Raw genomic sequence first — 18,231 nt, 5'->3', positions numbered from 1 at the left:
TTCTTTAATTACATATAGATGAAAAATGGGGAAATTTTTTTCTTATATCAAACTGAATAATACAGGTTAGAGTAAGATTTGGTTACATTCTAACAACTGATCCTTATAAGAGACACTAAGTAATGTGAACAATCAGAGTTTTAAAAAACAATTAAGGGTGAGCATATAGAATTTTCTACATTTAGGTAAAATGTATATTTTTAATTTCTTAAGCATAAGGAATTAATTAATGCGTTATTAAAAGCAGAAAGCCTATTCTAAATTAAATACTATTGCCAACCTATAAACTCCTTGTTATGAGAGGTCATACCTGCTTGCAAGCAAGTGTGACAGCAGCATTTGGATTTCGAATTTTGTGTCCTTCATCCAAGATCACATAGTGCCAGTCATGCTTGCTAATATCATCTTGCATCAGACGAATGTAGGAGTAAGAAGTTATCAAAATTCCATGACAATGAGCAATATCGCGAATTAGTTTCTCCTAAAATCATAATAAAATAGGAAGGCCCATTTTAAAAAGAAAGTAAAATACAGTGAACATGACTTAAAGTGACACCCTTTCAATCAAGACACAATTTAGGACACTTTATAAAAATGTATAAACATAATACACATATCCTAAATAATACCTTTTCAGCAGTAAAAGTGTATTTTATATTTGTTTAATCTGTAAGGTAGTAAACACTGACTAATAAAGCTATTGGTGGTAGGGAATGGGGAGCTCTCAAAAAGAAAGAGTAAGTTATAATGTTAAGCCTTCAATTTTCATTATTCTTTGTCTCCACCCTTGTTAAACTCAAAATAACAAGATGAATGGAAAATGATCAATTGTTTTAAAATAAAGAAAGAAAATGAAAGAAACTTCATGGGGATAAGGAAGTCAAATTTAGAACTTCTAACAATATATAACATGAATTCCAGGAGACTAGAGTGAAAAGGATATAAACAGGAAAAAACTTAATACACTGAGGAGAGATGTAAGTCTAAAGAAAAAAAAAATCCCAGAATGTCAGGTAGAAACACTGAAAAGGCATATCCTTCTGGATATCGGAATTCTTAAAAGAGAAATAAAAGAAAGAGAATGCCATGGCTTCTGACCAAAACAAAACGGAGAAAAAGAAGATTCCTTTCAGAGAAGAAAGATCTCCTGCACTGGGCATTTCTTTCTATAACACTAAATATGTCAAAAAGCAAAGAAAAAAAATCTTTATGTAGTTCTCAGGGAAGGGGAGAAGTGGAGATCCTGGAATTCTGCATCAATTCAATAAGCAGCTATGCTTGATGAAAAAATTTTTTAAATTCCAGCTTCAGATAGGCAAAGATTCAGAATATAGGCCAACCAGAGGCTGGCTAGATACAGTGTGCTGAATTCAGAAGCAGAGAGGTGTGCACAGACAGGCAGATGCTGCCCTCTGGGAAGAGCTAAAGCAACACTCTCTACCCTTTATGTTCTCGACAGACAGCATGCTCCTAGCAATCCGCTGAGTGAGGACAGAGCAACTACCACTAACCCCACTTTATATATGCAGAAACTGTGGCTTGGGTTTAGTAACCAATATACCACGTCACAAAGTTGGGAGTGGTAAAGTCAGAATTCCAAAGCAGAAGGTCGTCCATCCCAAAGCTGGAACTATTAAGTATTAGGCTGTACTACCTCTTACTATACTACAAAGAAAAACTTTAAAAGGGAAAATAAACGCATGACTACATAATAAAGAATTCCACTAATATGTATACTAATAATGCACCAATAAATTTTTTTAAATTTAAAATGGGGAAATGTAATATACATACTTATGTATCTTAAAATAAATTATTAGAACATAATAGTCTAAATATTAAACACTTTCAAATATAAATGAAACTGTTAACAAATTATCTAAAATATAAAATATATTTTAAATTATACTATAATTCCTGCTTAGCTTAATATAACTTGGAGTAAAATTGGTGTAAAATAAAAGTGGATTATAAACCACACCCTATCCACAGGCAAAATGAAACACAGAATAGATACTGTACTAAGTCTTAACTGTGAGAGGAAAATATGTTAAACTACACTTGTCAAAAATTTAAGCCTATTACTGATTAATGGTTGCTGACTCTATATAAACACTAGAAAAGATAAAGGATATAAAACTATTAGACTACTATAGGGGGAAAAGTATTAAAAATAGCAAAAAAAAAAACCCCCAGAAAATGTAATAAACACATAGTAAGTTGCAGATTAAAGATACATCAGAGGTCACCATGATGGCTGATTATTAACAGCAAGACTTTCCCTGGAGTAAGGCAAAACTCTAGCCTTGAGTTTAAAGGAGACCCAAACCAGGCCCACAATGACAGCTGAAACAGAATTAATCAAAGATTCACTAAGAACTGCAAACAAAAAAGGGTAGTTTTAGCAAAATGAACATGAGATAAACAAGTGAACAGAAACAAGAGGGATGTTTTAAATTTTAAAGGGAGTAAAATACTAAGAAGCAGCATTCACCTTTACCTGTCAAAAACACAGCAACAAACACAAAAGCAAAGCCCTGAGAACCACAACCTGTCCTGAGGCCTGACCACAGCTTCTGAGAAAGGGATGTTTAAAGGAAACAGTTTTAAAAATTGGTACACAAAGGCTTTCAGTGCCACCAAGAAGCTCCCTTCATAGCTATCAACAGAGCCTTAACCTGCACAAAGAATACCTGGTCTCCCCTTCAACATTTCCCCTTTCTCTTCACTCATCCCTCCCCCTTCCTCTACTGGTCTTCCATCTATTTATTTATTTACTTTTAACTGGCGCCCTATAATTATACATAAAAGTGAGTTGATTCATTGTGATATATTCATATATGCACATAGCATAATTTGGTCAATTTCATTCCATAGTTCCTACTCTTTGCCTCCAAAAAAAAAAAAAAAAAGAAATAAAATATACCCATTCTTTACAAATATGCTACTCAGAAAGGTTAAAATCTGAAAAAATAAAAAAATTTTAAAAGCCGAGATCAATATAATCAACCCAATAAACTAAAAAGAGAAAAGACAGAATAAAAAAAGGAAAAAAAAAGAATCTTATAGGAAAAAAACCTGGCAGAACTGATGAGGAGAAAAAAAAAAAATTCTTTGAAAAGACCAAACCAATTTCTGAAAACTCAGCCAGAAGAACAGACTCATTCTCATTGTACAGCTTTAGAAATGTTAAAGAAACAGTTGATCAATGTAGAGAATACAAAAGTGTTAACCAATACCACATGCCAAAAAAATCTGAACATTTTGACATAAGACAATAGTTACAAAAAAAATTACCCTAATGAAAATGGACTCAAGAAAAATTAGACCAACTGAGCAGAATAATACTGAAGAACTTGAAAAAGATGTATGTTCTTCTATAAGTGACACAGGAATAGAACTAGCTATAGAACTGTTCCCAAATACAGAAAAAGAATGCATTTCAAATCCTTATTACAAGGCTAGCAAAACTCAATCTCCAAAACTGACAGATGTGTCCATATCTCCAAATCAAAAATTTATTACTTTAAAGCCCAGCAATACATTAATCTAATAAGGCTTATCATAAGGAATATCAGAATAGCTAAATACCGGAAAGTCTAATATCATCAAGCAATTAAAATCATTTCATACAAACTATATAGAATTCAAAATATTTTAAAAAATGGTAATTTTACTAATATCATCTTCAAGAACTAGGATTAAAATGCTTTTTAATTCAACAGAGCATAAAAGAGTGCAAAGAGCACAACAAATTTTGAAGAAATAAAACAGAGAAGAATTATCTTCTCATGTGTCATAACACACTCCACATTTAAATAGTTAATAAATTGCTTTGGAGATTCAAAACAATACCTGGGACCTTTAAAAAGGTTCGACAAGTAAGAACTGTATTATTATAAGCACTCTTTTCCATCATCCCATCCACAAACTTCAACCTCTGTATAGTACTATAATGAAGGCCACACCTGTTTTAACCATTTTCTGATTTTTATCTTAGGAAAATGAAGCAGTAAATGTCTCAGGTGAACAGCCTTGCAAACATGTACAAGCTTGCCCAGGACTCACCTTCATCCCACTCACTGGACTACACTGACACTGCCTTGGCTGTCAATGCCCAGTGTAGAAAAATGTTGACCAGAGAAACAGGCTAGTACCTCAACTGGCCAGTTCCATAACTTTGAGAAGCCAGCTAATTTCTATAGTTCTTCCACATCTAATTTTTTTACTGAGATTGTAGGCAGGCAGCTCCCCTCTGAGTCTATCACTATCTTCCCCTCCAGGAAAGCAGGGGCTGCCAGAAGCCATGCCAGCAAGTGAGGTAAGGCAATAGCAAACTGAGCCATGGGACTATGCCCAAGTCCACTCTAGAAACAAGCCATGTGCACTCAGATAGTGAGAGGAAACAACTTTGGCTATCTGGGGCTTGAAAGAAAGTGGAAGTTAAATTACCACTCATATTTGTAAAATGTCCACTGTGTATAGCCAAACCTGAAAATATGGGTCTACTTGCTCATGGCTCCTGGAACTCTTGTTGGATGCACAGACCAGCCATGGCCATCCCATTAACATTCAAGAAATACAATCCCAGAGTGAGTTCTGGACACCACTCTGTGTAGCTGGGAGCTTTACCCTAGTTAAATAAATGGGATGCCAAGCTTCAAATGTACACTAATGGAGCAATGAGTAGTTTCTTTTGCTTATTTAAGAATCAAAGTTTATTTGGAATATTCTGTAATGCTGGCTACAGAAATACAGAATTCTTACTGTGTTCAAAGAGATGCACAATTAACAAGAATTAAGAAGATGCTTTTATAAAAAAAGAATAAGTTGTGCAAAATGTCTTCATTGCAAAAATAATCTCCACTTAGCCACTTACAGCTCACACTATTTGTTTTCACCTGATTCAATCTCAGAATTCTATAACTGCCTCGACTGGAGTTTCAATAATGGTGAATTGTTGAATATTATGGACGTCTCTATCCAAACACTTAAGACAAATCATCTCGGGCGGTTTCAAATTAAAAGCTTGTAAAATATGTAACCTCTCCTAGTTTTTGCAATTAATAGGGTACATCTGCAATTAGCCTGACTTACTGAATGCAGTGCTGTTGTCATTAAAAGATGTCTGTGGAAATGCTGCTGTTATTATGGAGGCTCAGGAGACCAATCCCTCCTAGAGGGCAAACAGTGGACTGGTAGAAAACAACAGCCATAAATCACACTGTCAGGCAGCGGGGAGAGCGAGTGAAGCACAGGCACATGAAGGCCATTCACGGTAAACACAGAACGGCAGCTTCCCAGGCAGGATTTACTGCACCTGTAATTAATTAAAATTTCCTTCAAGCTAAATCTTTAATAAACAAGGATTTGTGCTGACAATGAAGAAAAAAGGACCCCAGCAACATAATTTTACAATAAAACTTATGGAACAAGCCTAGCATCTATCATTTCTTATATCAGGTGTATATACTGACTCTGAAGTTAATAGGAATTATATCACTTTGTGTTATAATTGTGTACATGGAATGGGTCTAAAATATTTAGGATGCTTGAGAGACCTGGTGGTTCCCTTTTCATTTTTACTTGTTAAGATTTTTTTCCTGACCCCTGCCTTCAGCTTTTTAAAAAGCCAATTTATTATTATTTTTTTGCTCTAGTATCTCAGGAAAGGGGAGTTTTTAAAAAATCCATGATGGCAGTTTCATCAGATGGCAAATTTTTTGTGAGGTTTGCTTTTTAATCACTTCCCAATTTTGTACTTCCCTCCCAAAAATTCAACACTCTATTTGGGATCAAATGTATCTGGATGTGAAAAAAGCAGATCTAGAAGCTGAATGACCATAAACCTTTCTGATAAAGCAGTTAATGAACTTTCTATCTAGAATACCTATCACATCAATCAGCAATGCATCTTTCAGAATTTTTCCTCAACCGCTGAAATGAATAGGCCTGGGCTGTGCTTTCTGACAAGAACAACAAATACTTAAGTAACTTTATATATCAAGGACCACACTGAGCTTTTTAATGCATACATGTTAATCCAAGAAATCCTCACTAATCTACTAAAAAAATTCTCATTTTATAGGACATCAAACTAGGCTCAGAGAAGCTAAGTGACTTGCTTGAGGTCACAATGGCATAAAATGGAAGATCCAAGATTCAAACCCAGGTGCAATAACTACCAAACCTATGCAATTAAAACTATGCCATTGTTGTTTTTCCCACTCCTATGACTGTAAATAGCACAAACTGATCAAAACAAGGCAAAACTCTCTGAATAATCTAAAACAGTCCACAGAATTACTGGATCCTACACAGTAGAAAAAGGTAGGAAAGATAAAAAGATAATCATTTCAGGATATAAACAATTTCTCATTATCCATATTCCAACAAATCTAAAAAAATTCTTAATCATTAAATATGCTTTACAACATAGTGCTAACGATGCCACCACCCACTGGGAGTTATGTGCTAAGTCTCACAAGACTGCCTTCTTTCATTATCTTTTCATATATCCTCTTTTCTTTCCCCAACAAAACAGTTGGATTTTCAAGGTTAGTTATCATATTCATTTTTAGAGCCCTAACAATATCAAAACACCTGGAATGTGGCATTTATACTTGTTCAACAAATAAATATTAATCAACTCACACAAATTTTTTCTGTGCTAGAAAAAAAGAGATCACAAATCATGATGGGAAAATCCTAGATTCCTATTCAATGAGATTTCAAGTGACCATCAAAGGAGACTCAGAAGTCTGAAATCTTCCTTATCAGACATGACCATTTGGTTCAAACTGATAGATGCATGTTTTTAATATAGTTATTGGGTGTGCACGTGACAATTCTTTTTTTTTTTTTTTGCACTTGACAATGCTAAATCATGCTGCCAATCAAAGAGACTTTTAACAAAGATAATATAGGATTAAGTGGTAAGAGTAATGAGAAGCTAAAAAAAAAATTAGGGAAGAAGAATGACAGATGTTCACTATTTAGAAATTGTTCAATCATCTGTTTTCCAAAAGAAAAAATCTTCAAATTTTTATGTTATACCAGCTACAAATAGGTATTAGGAAAATAATGATGCTCCTTTTGAATTATAAGGAAAACAACTGTCATTATTACTGTTTCAAATATTTCTAAAGAGAAATTCTTTCCTTTCCCCTTTTTAGTACAGTATCGCATGTCCCTATGCCAAAGTGTCACTACTGAATTCAGACAGGAGAGCCAGTGGGTATATAACCCTCAACCATGAGAAAAAGACATCTCAGCTGATAAGGAAGGAAAGGAAGTCAGGCATTAAATGCTGGCTTAGGGGACAGACCAGCATTGACAGAATATTTGAAATGTGAAAGAGAGACACAGACTTTATTGTAGTCTAACACATGTTTGTAAGCTACCAGGTGTGCATGAAGTAGTGACCAAGATATGCACACACAGATAGGAAAGGAAGGAGCAGAAGAATCAACTATCATTTTAGTACTTGAATTCAAAAAGCAAAGTCACAATCTTGGAAATGACCCTACCCAGGCCTATGCAAAGGAACAATTAACACATTCTCAATGTGACACTACCACAAATAATACACTGATATTGACATTAATAATAAATAACAAACTATGTTTTTAAGTAAAGAATACAGTCTGAAAGATAAAAGGTATATCTTTTCAATCTTTGCATAGCAGCTTAATCTTCAGAAATCTTAGGTACTTTATAATAGGAAAGGAACAGTAGGAAATTAAGAGTAGAAAGATACAGTAACTGTAATACTGCATTTCCTCAAAAGTAAAAAATTTCAAGCTAAAGTCCTTGTAAACTGGAAAGCACTGACAAAAAGAGAAACCACCATGCATTTGTCTCTGGGTGTAAATCCACCTCAGAAGGTGGAACTATTCTAACCCAAAGTAAAATATCTAGGCTTTAAGATTTTGCCCTCTATCAGAGTTAAGGAATCAAGTTTTCCCAGCAAAGTTCAATGTCAACTTGCTGTCAAAACAGCAAGTTCAATGTCAATTCTCTTTCCATTAATGAGTCAATGTAGGTGGTTTACAGGAAGGTAGTTTTTCAGGTTATAATTATAGACGGACTGTAGGTAAGCACAATCCAGGTGAAAGTTTGAAGTACATGTACTTTGCTAACCCAAAAGAAAATAAAAGGATAAAGAAGAAACATATGAAAAATTTTGCCTTTATAAGACAAAGATTTACTAATGAATCCTGCTACAGAATTTTATAGCACAAAACATTAAGGATGTCAACAGATAATGGAAATGAAAACAAGAATCATAAAGTTTTGAATGGGTGATAACAGGACAGTTGTAACAAGTGAAAGTCTGGCTAGCAAACAACTTAAACTTAGTATTTTCACTTTCTTTTAAAACACAGCATTTACTCACCGTCATTAATTATCTTAACTCTGTTTTCCATTATCTTTTAAATTATGGTCAAAATCTGTTGATTTAACAGTCACAGCTAGTATAAACAAGATTCCACCTCACCTTATTCAGTTACCAAATCAGATATTCTTGATTAATTTCTATCAAAAGTTCTGCTCATGTATGATTGTGAACATATAAGAATTTAAAGGGAAATGGGAAAAATTAGGGAGCCACTGGAGTTTGTCAGTCAGTGAGCCAAAAGTCCACGGCCCTTACAGCTGGGCACTGCTTTCCTAGGGTGAAGGAGAGCTCACTTCAGAAGAGTTCAGAAGATTCAGGAAAGGCAGAATTCATTAAAAAAAAAAAAACAAAAAAACAAAAAACTCCCACTTCTTATCAGTAACGTAACTGGCAAAACCAACAGTGAAACTGATTATTATTTATTCAGCAAATGCTTATAGGGCAACTGGAATACAAAATGAGACACAGTGTTATCTATTGAGTTCACAGTTTAGATAGTGAGAAGGAAGGGAAAAAAAGCATAGCACAATGTTTCTATAATGCTAGCCATAGGAGCAGAGATAAACCTCCTTTTTGATAATGCAGCTAGTAACAGAACTACAAATAAGGGAGGAAATACAACTCTTAATACATGATGATACAGGATTCAGGAAACAAAAAGTAACAAACTAAAAAAGAATACTTGTAAAAATCGCAAATTGTCAAGCTGCTTTTATTCATCAAAAACATGTTTTAAAAGCACATTAACAGGAGCTGGGGTTGTGGTTCAGTGGTAGAGAGCTCACCTGGCACATGTGAGGCTCTGGGTTCAATCCTCAGCACCACAAAAATTAATAAATAAAATAAAGATATTGTGTCCAACTACAACTAAAAAAAGTATATTAAAAATAAGCACATTAAGAAATAGATTTACCAATTAAGGTCAAATATCCCTTATCCAAAATGCTTATTTCAGATTTAGAAATTTTTCAGATTTGAGAATGTCTGCATATACATGAGATATTTGGGGGTTGAGACTCAAGTCTAAAGACAAAATTAATTTGTTTCATATACACCTTATACATATAGTCTGATGTAATTTTATTCAATATTTTTAGTCCACCTACATTTTGACTGCATCCTGTCACATGAAGTCAGGTGTGAATTTTCCAGTTTTGGTGTTATATTGGTGCTCAAAAGCTCCACATTTTGAAGCATCTTAGATATTGGATTAGGAATGTTCAACCTGTATTCACTTTCCTAAAACTGTTTAAAGCTGATAATGCCCAAAATCTCTCCAGTGAGCCATCATTTAAGCCACCTGTTATGATCCTGCACATACTATCAGGCTTATGGTACTAGTTTGTGCTGATCTGTGTTTTGCTGGACATATCCCGGCACCACTACAGACGTTAGAACAATAAGTACATATTCATAATCACTGAGTTTTGCATTGTCAGTAATTATAAAATAATTTTAAATGCTTGAAAGATACAGGAATATATATTTGAGAAATACATGGTTCAAAGAAAAACCAAATATGTAATGGAGGGCTTTAAAACAAAACAAAAAAGTACTAAAGTATTATAGCATTACCTTTTTGTGGGAGTAGGAGCCAGTTTCATGTAGAACTGCCACTCTGAATGGAGGCCACCATGTGTGGAATTCTTTGACCCACTGATGCATCACTGTGGTTGGACAGACAAGTATAGTGGGACCCAACCCCTCGAACCTGCACCCAAATGTCCAAGAAGAAAACACAACCATGAAAGCCTGCACATAGAGTGATCAACTGCTAAAGACAAAAACCCTTAACAGTACAAAAAAGAAAATGCAAGCTGTGGAAGTTTCTTGATATTAAAAACTCAGTGAGGTTATAACTCAGTAAGTAAAATCTGAGTCCAACAATCATCAGTGGATGCAGGAATTAAGAGAAAACACCAAATAATATTAAAAGTTAACATCTATAGTAAAGGAAAGCTGAATAATATAACAAAAATACTTTTCTCTTCCTTTCTATTCCACATTAGTGAAATTATATAAGTGAACACAATAGCATCTTAAATTTGGAGCTTTACATCTACCAAAATTTTTAGCCCACAGAATTTCAATATATCTTCACCAACCTGGGACAAGCAGGACAGAACTAGTGGCTTGGAAGGCTGGTGTGCCCAGAGCAACATCAATACCAGGAAATGGAGAACTGCTTTGAAGTGAGTCTATTACTTGCTATGGCTTGCTCTCAGTCCACCATGCTGCCTGCTTCTCCATATGGCAACACCTGGAGAAGCAGCTAGTGACTGTTCTCCCCAGGAAAGGCTATATGGTAGACTGTACACTGAAAACACTGTCTGGAAAGCAGCTGAGCACCACACGACAAGCAAGAGCCTTATGAGCAGTCACCCAGGGGCCCAGCAATCCCAATACAAATATTTAGTACAAGAACATACACTTTAGTGTTATTTATATTACAGAAAAAGCAGAGGCAACCTAAAAGTTCAAAAAGAAAGTGTTGAATGAACTATCTCATGTCTTTTGCACAGCACAGGTTAGTAGTTAGGAACGCTGCCTAGGTCTGAACCTCGCTCTACTTGCACTAAGTTGTCATCTTGGGCACATTAATTAACCTCTCTGAACCTCACTTACCTTCAGATGGGACCAATGACAGTACTGATCATTGGTTACTAAGAAGATTAAATCAGTTAACATGTGTAGTGTGCTTAGAACAGGGTCAAACAGTAAACTATAAGAGTTTGTTAAGACAGAATATCATATAACCATTAAAATAGTTTTTGAAGAATGTTTAATAACCTGGAAAATGTTCATAATAAATTCTTATAAAACAAAATCATTTATGGAATCACCCCAATTTTTTTTTTTAAAGAGAGAGAGAGAGAGAGGAGGGGGGAGAGAGAGAGAAGAGAGAGAGTGAGAGAGAGAGAGAGAGAGAGAGAGAGAATTTTTTTAATATTTATTTTTATTTTTTTTTAGTTCTCGGCAGACACAACATCTTTGTTGGTATGTGGTGCTGAGGATCGAACCCGGGCCGCACGCATGCCAGGCGAGCGCGCTACCGCTTGAGCCACATCCCCAGCCCCTCACCCCAATTTTTTGACATACAGGTAGCCAGGAAACTGGTGGTGGCCACTATGTCAATGTCCTCCTCTTCTCTCTCCTTCCTAGCAGAACTACAGTTTGGGTAAATGCCAATCCCCCCACATACACAAACACACCTCCCACAGACATGTTCTCTATGAAGCTGGAATTCTGTTCCTCTAAAGCCATTCAATGCACAGCACATCTCAGCAACTCTCACAGGTCCACAGAACTGGCCTAGTATGACTGTCCAATTTAGGGAGGAAGGACTTACATAAACTCCAGCTTGGGGGAGACTTTTCTTTCTCAGTTTATCCTGCTACATGTACAGCCCAATAACAGGTGGCCAAGTACTAGTTAATGCTTGAAGTACAAGTTAAAACCAACCACATCAATTTCATGCACACCAGGGTCACACTCAGCTCAAGCTCCAAGAGGCTGATCAAGGCCCCAGGCCCTGGATGCCACCTGGCTTGACTCCCTCTCCTCTGAAACAGTCACATTTTAAACTGCCCTATCCCTCCCCTCCCTCTTTCTGCCTGTGTGAAGCAAAATGCACTTGAATTACTCCACAGTAATTTCCTCTGAGATATCCCTAATCCCCACAGCTTCAATTCTATCTGTGCACCCAGGATGCCAAGACTGGGTCTCCAGCCAGATTTCTTTCCTTAATTCTAAACTATCCTGCACTAGATATCTAACTGCTGATGCGGATGTCCCCACTGCAGCATACATCAAAAGCCTCCTTCACCCCAGTTTCCCTGTCCAGTGGACAGAGAACATCCACCATTCTCCAGGGCCCATTCTGAAGACCAGGCCTTATCCTTTAATCAGCCTTTTTGTACTCCAGCAGAAGCAACCAAACTCCCAATATTTCCACCTCCTAAATTCCTCTCCAAGTTCTCATGTCCCTCACTCCATACTGTCATAGTTCTATATATTGTCACAGTTCTAGCTACCATCATCTTTCATCTGAGTTATGGCACCTTCCAACACGATCCTTTCTCAGAGCAAAATCTGAATGTCTCATACCCCCAGTTCAAAGCCTCCAATAGCTGCCACAGCTTGTGGGACAGAGTACACACGTTGGTCTAGCCTGTAAGACCATGAGAATCTCATCTCTGCTCACCCTTACAGCCTCACCTCTCTCACTGTCATCACCCTAATACCTGCCCACATGGCCAGCACCTTGCCAGCCTGAACTGTCCTCAGTTCCTACAAAGTGCATTCTGCTGACCTTTCAACTCTCACTTGCTTTTTACCCTCCACTTCCTCCCAGCTACCTTCTACTCATCTCAAGACCTCAGTTTCCTCCATAGAGACTTCCCTGTCTCGTTCTCTCCAGACATGTTGAGGACCCTTCCTTAGAGCACCTATGCTAGTTAGGACCCCACTGTGATCCTTTCATAATAGTGTTACTCCTCCTGAGCTTCTTGAGACTATGGATAACCTCTTCTTCAAATGATCTCAAATTGGCATTATTACATGAAAACACTTTTTAAATACTGGAAGAAAATATGGTCAAAGTATTCAGAGATTACTTCCAAGTTGGGGGATCATGATTGATTTTTTGACTCCTGAACGGAAATTTTTTTTTATAAATAGAGTAAACCACACGGTGCTTAAAATATTCAACATCATCTTCTACGCAAATGAAAACTGGTGGTTCTAACAGAAAAATGAGATTTTGGGCCAAGCCCTAACTTTAAGGAGGCTTACCCTATACTCCAACATGACAAAATGCCTCTGTCTGCTTATGAATACTCCCACCTCCTGCTATGCATGGTTACTGCCCCTGGCTCTCAGAGTCAGAGCAGAAGAAGCCAGAGGTCACAATAGACTCAACATTTCCTAGAGAATGTCCTCAGACTATCCAAGCTGAGATCTTCACCAATGGCAGGGCCCTGACAGATGCCCCTCAAGCTCCCTGGGGAGAATGGGACTCTGCCCTGGCCCCTGGCCCCTTCCAAAACGGCATTCCTTTTTAAAAGGATTAAGAGCACAAGCTTCTTTATATCCTCCAAGGGTCATAAAAGAGAATTATCATCAATATGCACTTAGCAGGGATTAGGGAACAACCAATCAAAGGCTGTTTAAAATATTTAAAAACAAGCTCACATTCAAATAAGCATGAATTCATACATATGGCTTTTTAGGTTGTAAACCATTTTTTTTCCTTCTCTTTATAACACACCTTCTGCAAACTGCTACAATGATGACTCACACTTTTTCATTTAAGGCAACTATTTTCTTCAGCTTTACATCTATCTGACATTATTATACCCTTTAATTTCTGCCATTCTTCCCACGGCCCTCATTAAAATAGGGAAATTTTCACACTGAGTTGAAATCTCAGAGCTGAGGCAGATTGTTCCTGGACCAGAGAATGGGCAATCAAACCCATTAACAATCACAACAACTGAACCACCCTTTCCAACCTCAATATCAATGAGATGAGCCTAAGAAATGGCTAAAAGTACTAGAGTGATTAGCATCAATTACCAAACAGACTCCAGTTCCTTTTATCTTTAATCATCATTGATTACCTAATGAATTTGGTAGTCAACAGCTTCATGGTCAAATATTTAAATCATAAGGTTGGAAACCTGCTAGTCATAGCCAGGAATTACAAAGTACAATAAAAAGTTTAATAACTTTTTTGGGTGTTCATTCTTAATTAGAAATTAACTAAATGATAACCAAGACATTAAAGTACTAACTTAAGTTTGAAAGGTAAATAATTTTATTTCCTCTCCATCATAACATTCAGGGGCCCCTCATTATAATAAAAATGGCAAGGTGAAAAGAATACAGTATATCCATTATAAACCAGAAATAAAACAACTGGTTTAGATTTTTATTAACCACATGTAATATGTTTCTCCCTCTTCTAAAAACAAACAGGCATACAATACACATTTTAAAAACACCCAACAACAAACCAAATTTCTTTTACTATGAAGTTTCTTGGTATCACACAACTTTTCATGTTCCAGTGTTCATGAACCTTAAAATTGCAACACTAAGACCATCTCAAATTTGGCCCCCAACATCTTCTGCTGCAAGAATTCAGGAAAAAAAACGTACATAGCCAATGAAGCAATGCCAGCTCATGCATAACTTCATTTGACCTCAAGGGCTGATGATTTTTCTTTAGGACACAAGCAAAGAGGAGGACTCTTAAGTTCACCTAGTTTCAGGAGAGGAAATGTTTTAAAAATGTTAACCAATTTGCCTGGGCATGTGAAGTGGAGGGGAACCAAGCTCCTCAGTACACCTCTATATGTAAAGACCCTAGTTGTTTGGCTGATATATTACAGCATTCTCAGAAGCCACTTCCACCAATACTATTTTAATAAAGATGATCTGGGCACTAGTCCAATATGCTGCACTATTTCATTATGAAGAAGAGGTTATGGGCATTGATAGTTAATTGATTACAGATGATGCTCATTATTAGTCCTGACTTCCACTCCTAGTAGAATTGTCACCACTCAAGAGAACATGTTTTAATTTTTAGATTAAAACTACACTGCAGGGATAACTTTAGGATTCCTAGGCCCAGAGTATTAGACTCCATACAAATTTCATAACAGGAAAGGAAGGGAAGGAAAAGAGGTGGGAAATTAGAAAATCCCAAAAATCATTTAAGGAAAGACAATCCTACAAACCATCTGGGGCAACTTGAGACATTCTAGTTACCTAAACAACAGAAACAAAACAAAAAAACCAACAGAGAGGACAATCAAAGAACTTATTTGTGGGCTGGGGACATAGCTCAGTTGGTAGAATGCTTGCCTTACATGAACAAGGCCCTGGGTTCAACTCCCAGCACCACCAAAAAAAATGTGGGGGGCTTATTTAAACAAAATCATTTTTTAAATGCCAAACTAATCACAGTCATAAATAAGAAAACCCTATATGCCCATATTCAACTTTGACTTTTCCCTTGGGTTGAAATGTTTTTTACATATTTCCAGACAAAACATAACAGAATTCTAACATTTGAGAAAATCCTCTGCTTCAATACAACTTCCTTAAAATGACATTGACAAAATATTTAGCATTTAAAACTCTCTAAATGTTTTCCCTCCTCTTGCATCCATAAAAATACAATGGGAACTTCCAATTTTTTTTTAAACTTCAAACATTCCTCAAAAGAAATACTGATCTGCTAACTGAATGAAAGAACAAGAAATAAAAGCAAAATGCCAAACTCTGAAGACTAAAAATAACAGTTTTTACTCAATAGCTCACAGTCAGTATTTGACTCTCTAAACATTTCTCTGCTGACACACTGAAGTGAAGGACAGTAACTTTCTGCAATTGCTGATTTCAGACACACAGACACTGTTTTAAAGGCATTTCCAAATCATATGTTGGGAATACCTGAGATTCCTAGGTCACAACCATCTCTCACTCATTAGATAAGTCTACCAAAACATAGGAGCTCTTGGATTATCTGGGTTCAAGATTAAACATCCTATATAACTTACCTGAAATATTTTTACTAATACAGACTTCCATAAAGCCAATTTACAACTTAAATATGGAAATGTACTCAAGTCCTTTACTTCAAGATCAGGTATTTCAGTCCTACCATACTGAACAATAAAATACATATTATTTTAGAATACTAAAGTTTATTCACATTTTTAAGGACAATAAAAATTAAAATCTACACAGTCTTTTTGGCCTTGGCCTTAGAATGTATATGAAATCGTAAAGACTGGGAGGGGAGCCACAAGGGGAGCACAGTGAGTAGACAAGTAACTTCATTCAAAAAGAAAAATAGTGCTTTCTATAAATGCTATCACAAGCACTGACTATAAAGGAAATTAGGGAGAATGGCTTCTTCAAAGCTCCAACTTTCCCCATGAATAGACTTTGTGCTTACTGTAATGCTCACCTGGTCTTCTGCCAGAACAAATATTTTAATGTAAAATTTAATAAATGGAACTAAAGGTATTATGCCTAATTTAAAATTCCATATTGTGTAAACTATTGATATTAACATAATTGAGTTTGTAAACAATCCATTTGCAGGAGCTAACCTTAGACATTGTATTGACCCAAAATATCTAGTGGGGCTCATCTGCAAAATGAAGCATCAATGCCTGGAATTCATTAAAAGTGTTACATGTTTAATTTCTCCTGCCCTACAGCTCCATTGTCTCGTAAAATTTTTCCTTTGATGTCCCCCACTAAAAGAATTAAAGGAATATTGTAATTGAAATGTCATCAATAATTCACAAGACCCTCCTCCACAGCAATACATCTGATGAAATATTAATTGAGCTCCACAGACTGACAGTCTGCAGAGGAGCACTTGCCTGTAATTTGAACCACGAGTCCTGATCTTGCTGTAGCTCAGACCTGCCAAGAAGGCAATTATCTGGATGGTCTTGCCCAATCCCATTTCATCTCCCAGAATTCCTCCTGCCTGCTGGCAGTGCAATTCCCACAGCCACCTAACACCTGTCTGCTGGTACCTACAACAAAAAACACCAACAAGAAAAGAGAAAACGGCAAATGGTAGATAATACGGATCATAACAGAAAGTACTCATGAATTAATCATTTGGCTAGGTTCTAGTACCAGTCAGAGAAAGAGGCTGGATGTGTGTTTTACATGAGTATTATATTTATAAGGTCATACATTTTTGATCACCTAGGCATAAAATCACAAATTTTTCTTTACAGAACATTAACACATTTCTAATTAAACTGATAGATAGGGTAATTAGGGACTATTTCATTTCTTTTTCAACATTAGGAGTAGCTTAGTAAACAAGCATAAACTTATTATCTTTTATTCACTCTCTAGGAAAAAAATTCCAAATATTTTTAGTCTAAAAGTTTCATACTTTTTTGTATGAGGCAATCTTTGTTTTTTCAATCTGAATAGCATTAAGAAAGCAAAACAGATAACACCACAATTTATAACTCATACAATTGTCAAGTAACTTGATAATCACATTATCTTTTTTTAGGAAAAATTAAATTTTAAGGCAATAAACAAGTCTGAATAATAGGGTTGCTCTCAAAATTAGTACATAACAGATGATTCTGCTGTACCACTAGCAGATACAAAAAAGAAAGTTTAAAGACTCAATAATACTAAAGTTCTTTTTAATATTTTAAAATAGAAATTGATTCAGGGATTCTATCATAAGGACAAAAAGATTAGAGCTATTAAAATTTTAAATAAGAAAAAACAGGTCAAAGAGAAATAATATATCACTATCCCTCTCAAAAAACAAAAAACACAAAATATAGAAGTTGGTATTTTCTTATCTCGACTAATGGAATAGTCAGTCTATAAATCCAAAACTGAAGTTTTTTTTTTAAAGGAATAATGCAAAACCATTTTTATGAAAGACTTAACATCACTCAATAATATGAAGATTTTATGACATGTTTAAAAATCTAAAATAAAAACTACTTTTTTCCAAAGAAGATACCAAGTCTAATGAGCTACCACCTTAGAAGAAGATGGCAATTACTCTTGTTGTTTTACTGTCCCAATATTTACTATTTGGTATCTGGTATGTCTACCTAAAATCTCACTTAGACCTCAGTTCTTATTGAGCTGATTTTATTTAACCTCTTTCCAGTAATTAACTTTCCCCCATATTCTGCAGATCAATCTAGAAGTGTTCCTCTAGCTGTTACCATTACCTACAATGTAACGAAAACTTTTGAGAACTTTACTACTTTAGTTTTCTAATTATAAAATACACACTGGATATGCAC

At 35.7% G+C, this 18,231-nt stretch overlaps 1 protein-coding gene across 5 annotated transcripts in view; it reads right to left on the bottom strand.

Annotated features, from left to right (window-relative positions):
* Positions 1-18,231, bottom strand: part of Ercc6 (ERCC excision repair 6, chromatin remodeling factor) — an 81,661-nt gene that overhangs the window by 28,108 nt on the left and 35,322 nt on the right. For all 5 annotated transcript variants that reach the window (XM_005339066.5, XM_040271886.2, XM_040271887.2 and 2 more), the window contains 3 exons: positions 16,810-16,968; positions 9,977-10,112; positions 311-481 (listed from right to left, as the gene is read on the bottom strand). In XM_005339066.5, the coding sequence (XP_005339123.2) occupies positions 311-481; positions 9,977-10,112; positions 16,810-16,968 (466 nt within the window). The remainder of the gene's footprint in view (positions 1-310; positions 482-9,976; positions 10,113-16,809; positions 16,969-18,231) is intronic.

Source organism: Ictidomys tridecemlineatus, chromosome 1 (genome assembly GCF_052094955.1).
Source record: "Ictidomys tridecemlineatus isolate mIctTri1 chromosome 1, mIctTri1.hap1, whole genome shotgun sequence".
Taxonomy (NCBI): Eukaryota; Metazoa; Chordata; class Mammalia; order Rodentia; family Sciuridae; genus Ictidomys; species Ictidomys tridecemlineatus.
This window is presented reverse-complemented; position numbering and strand designations above follow the sequence as displayed.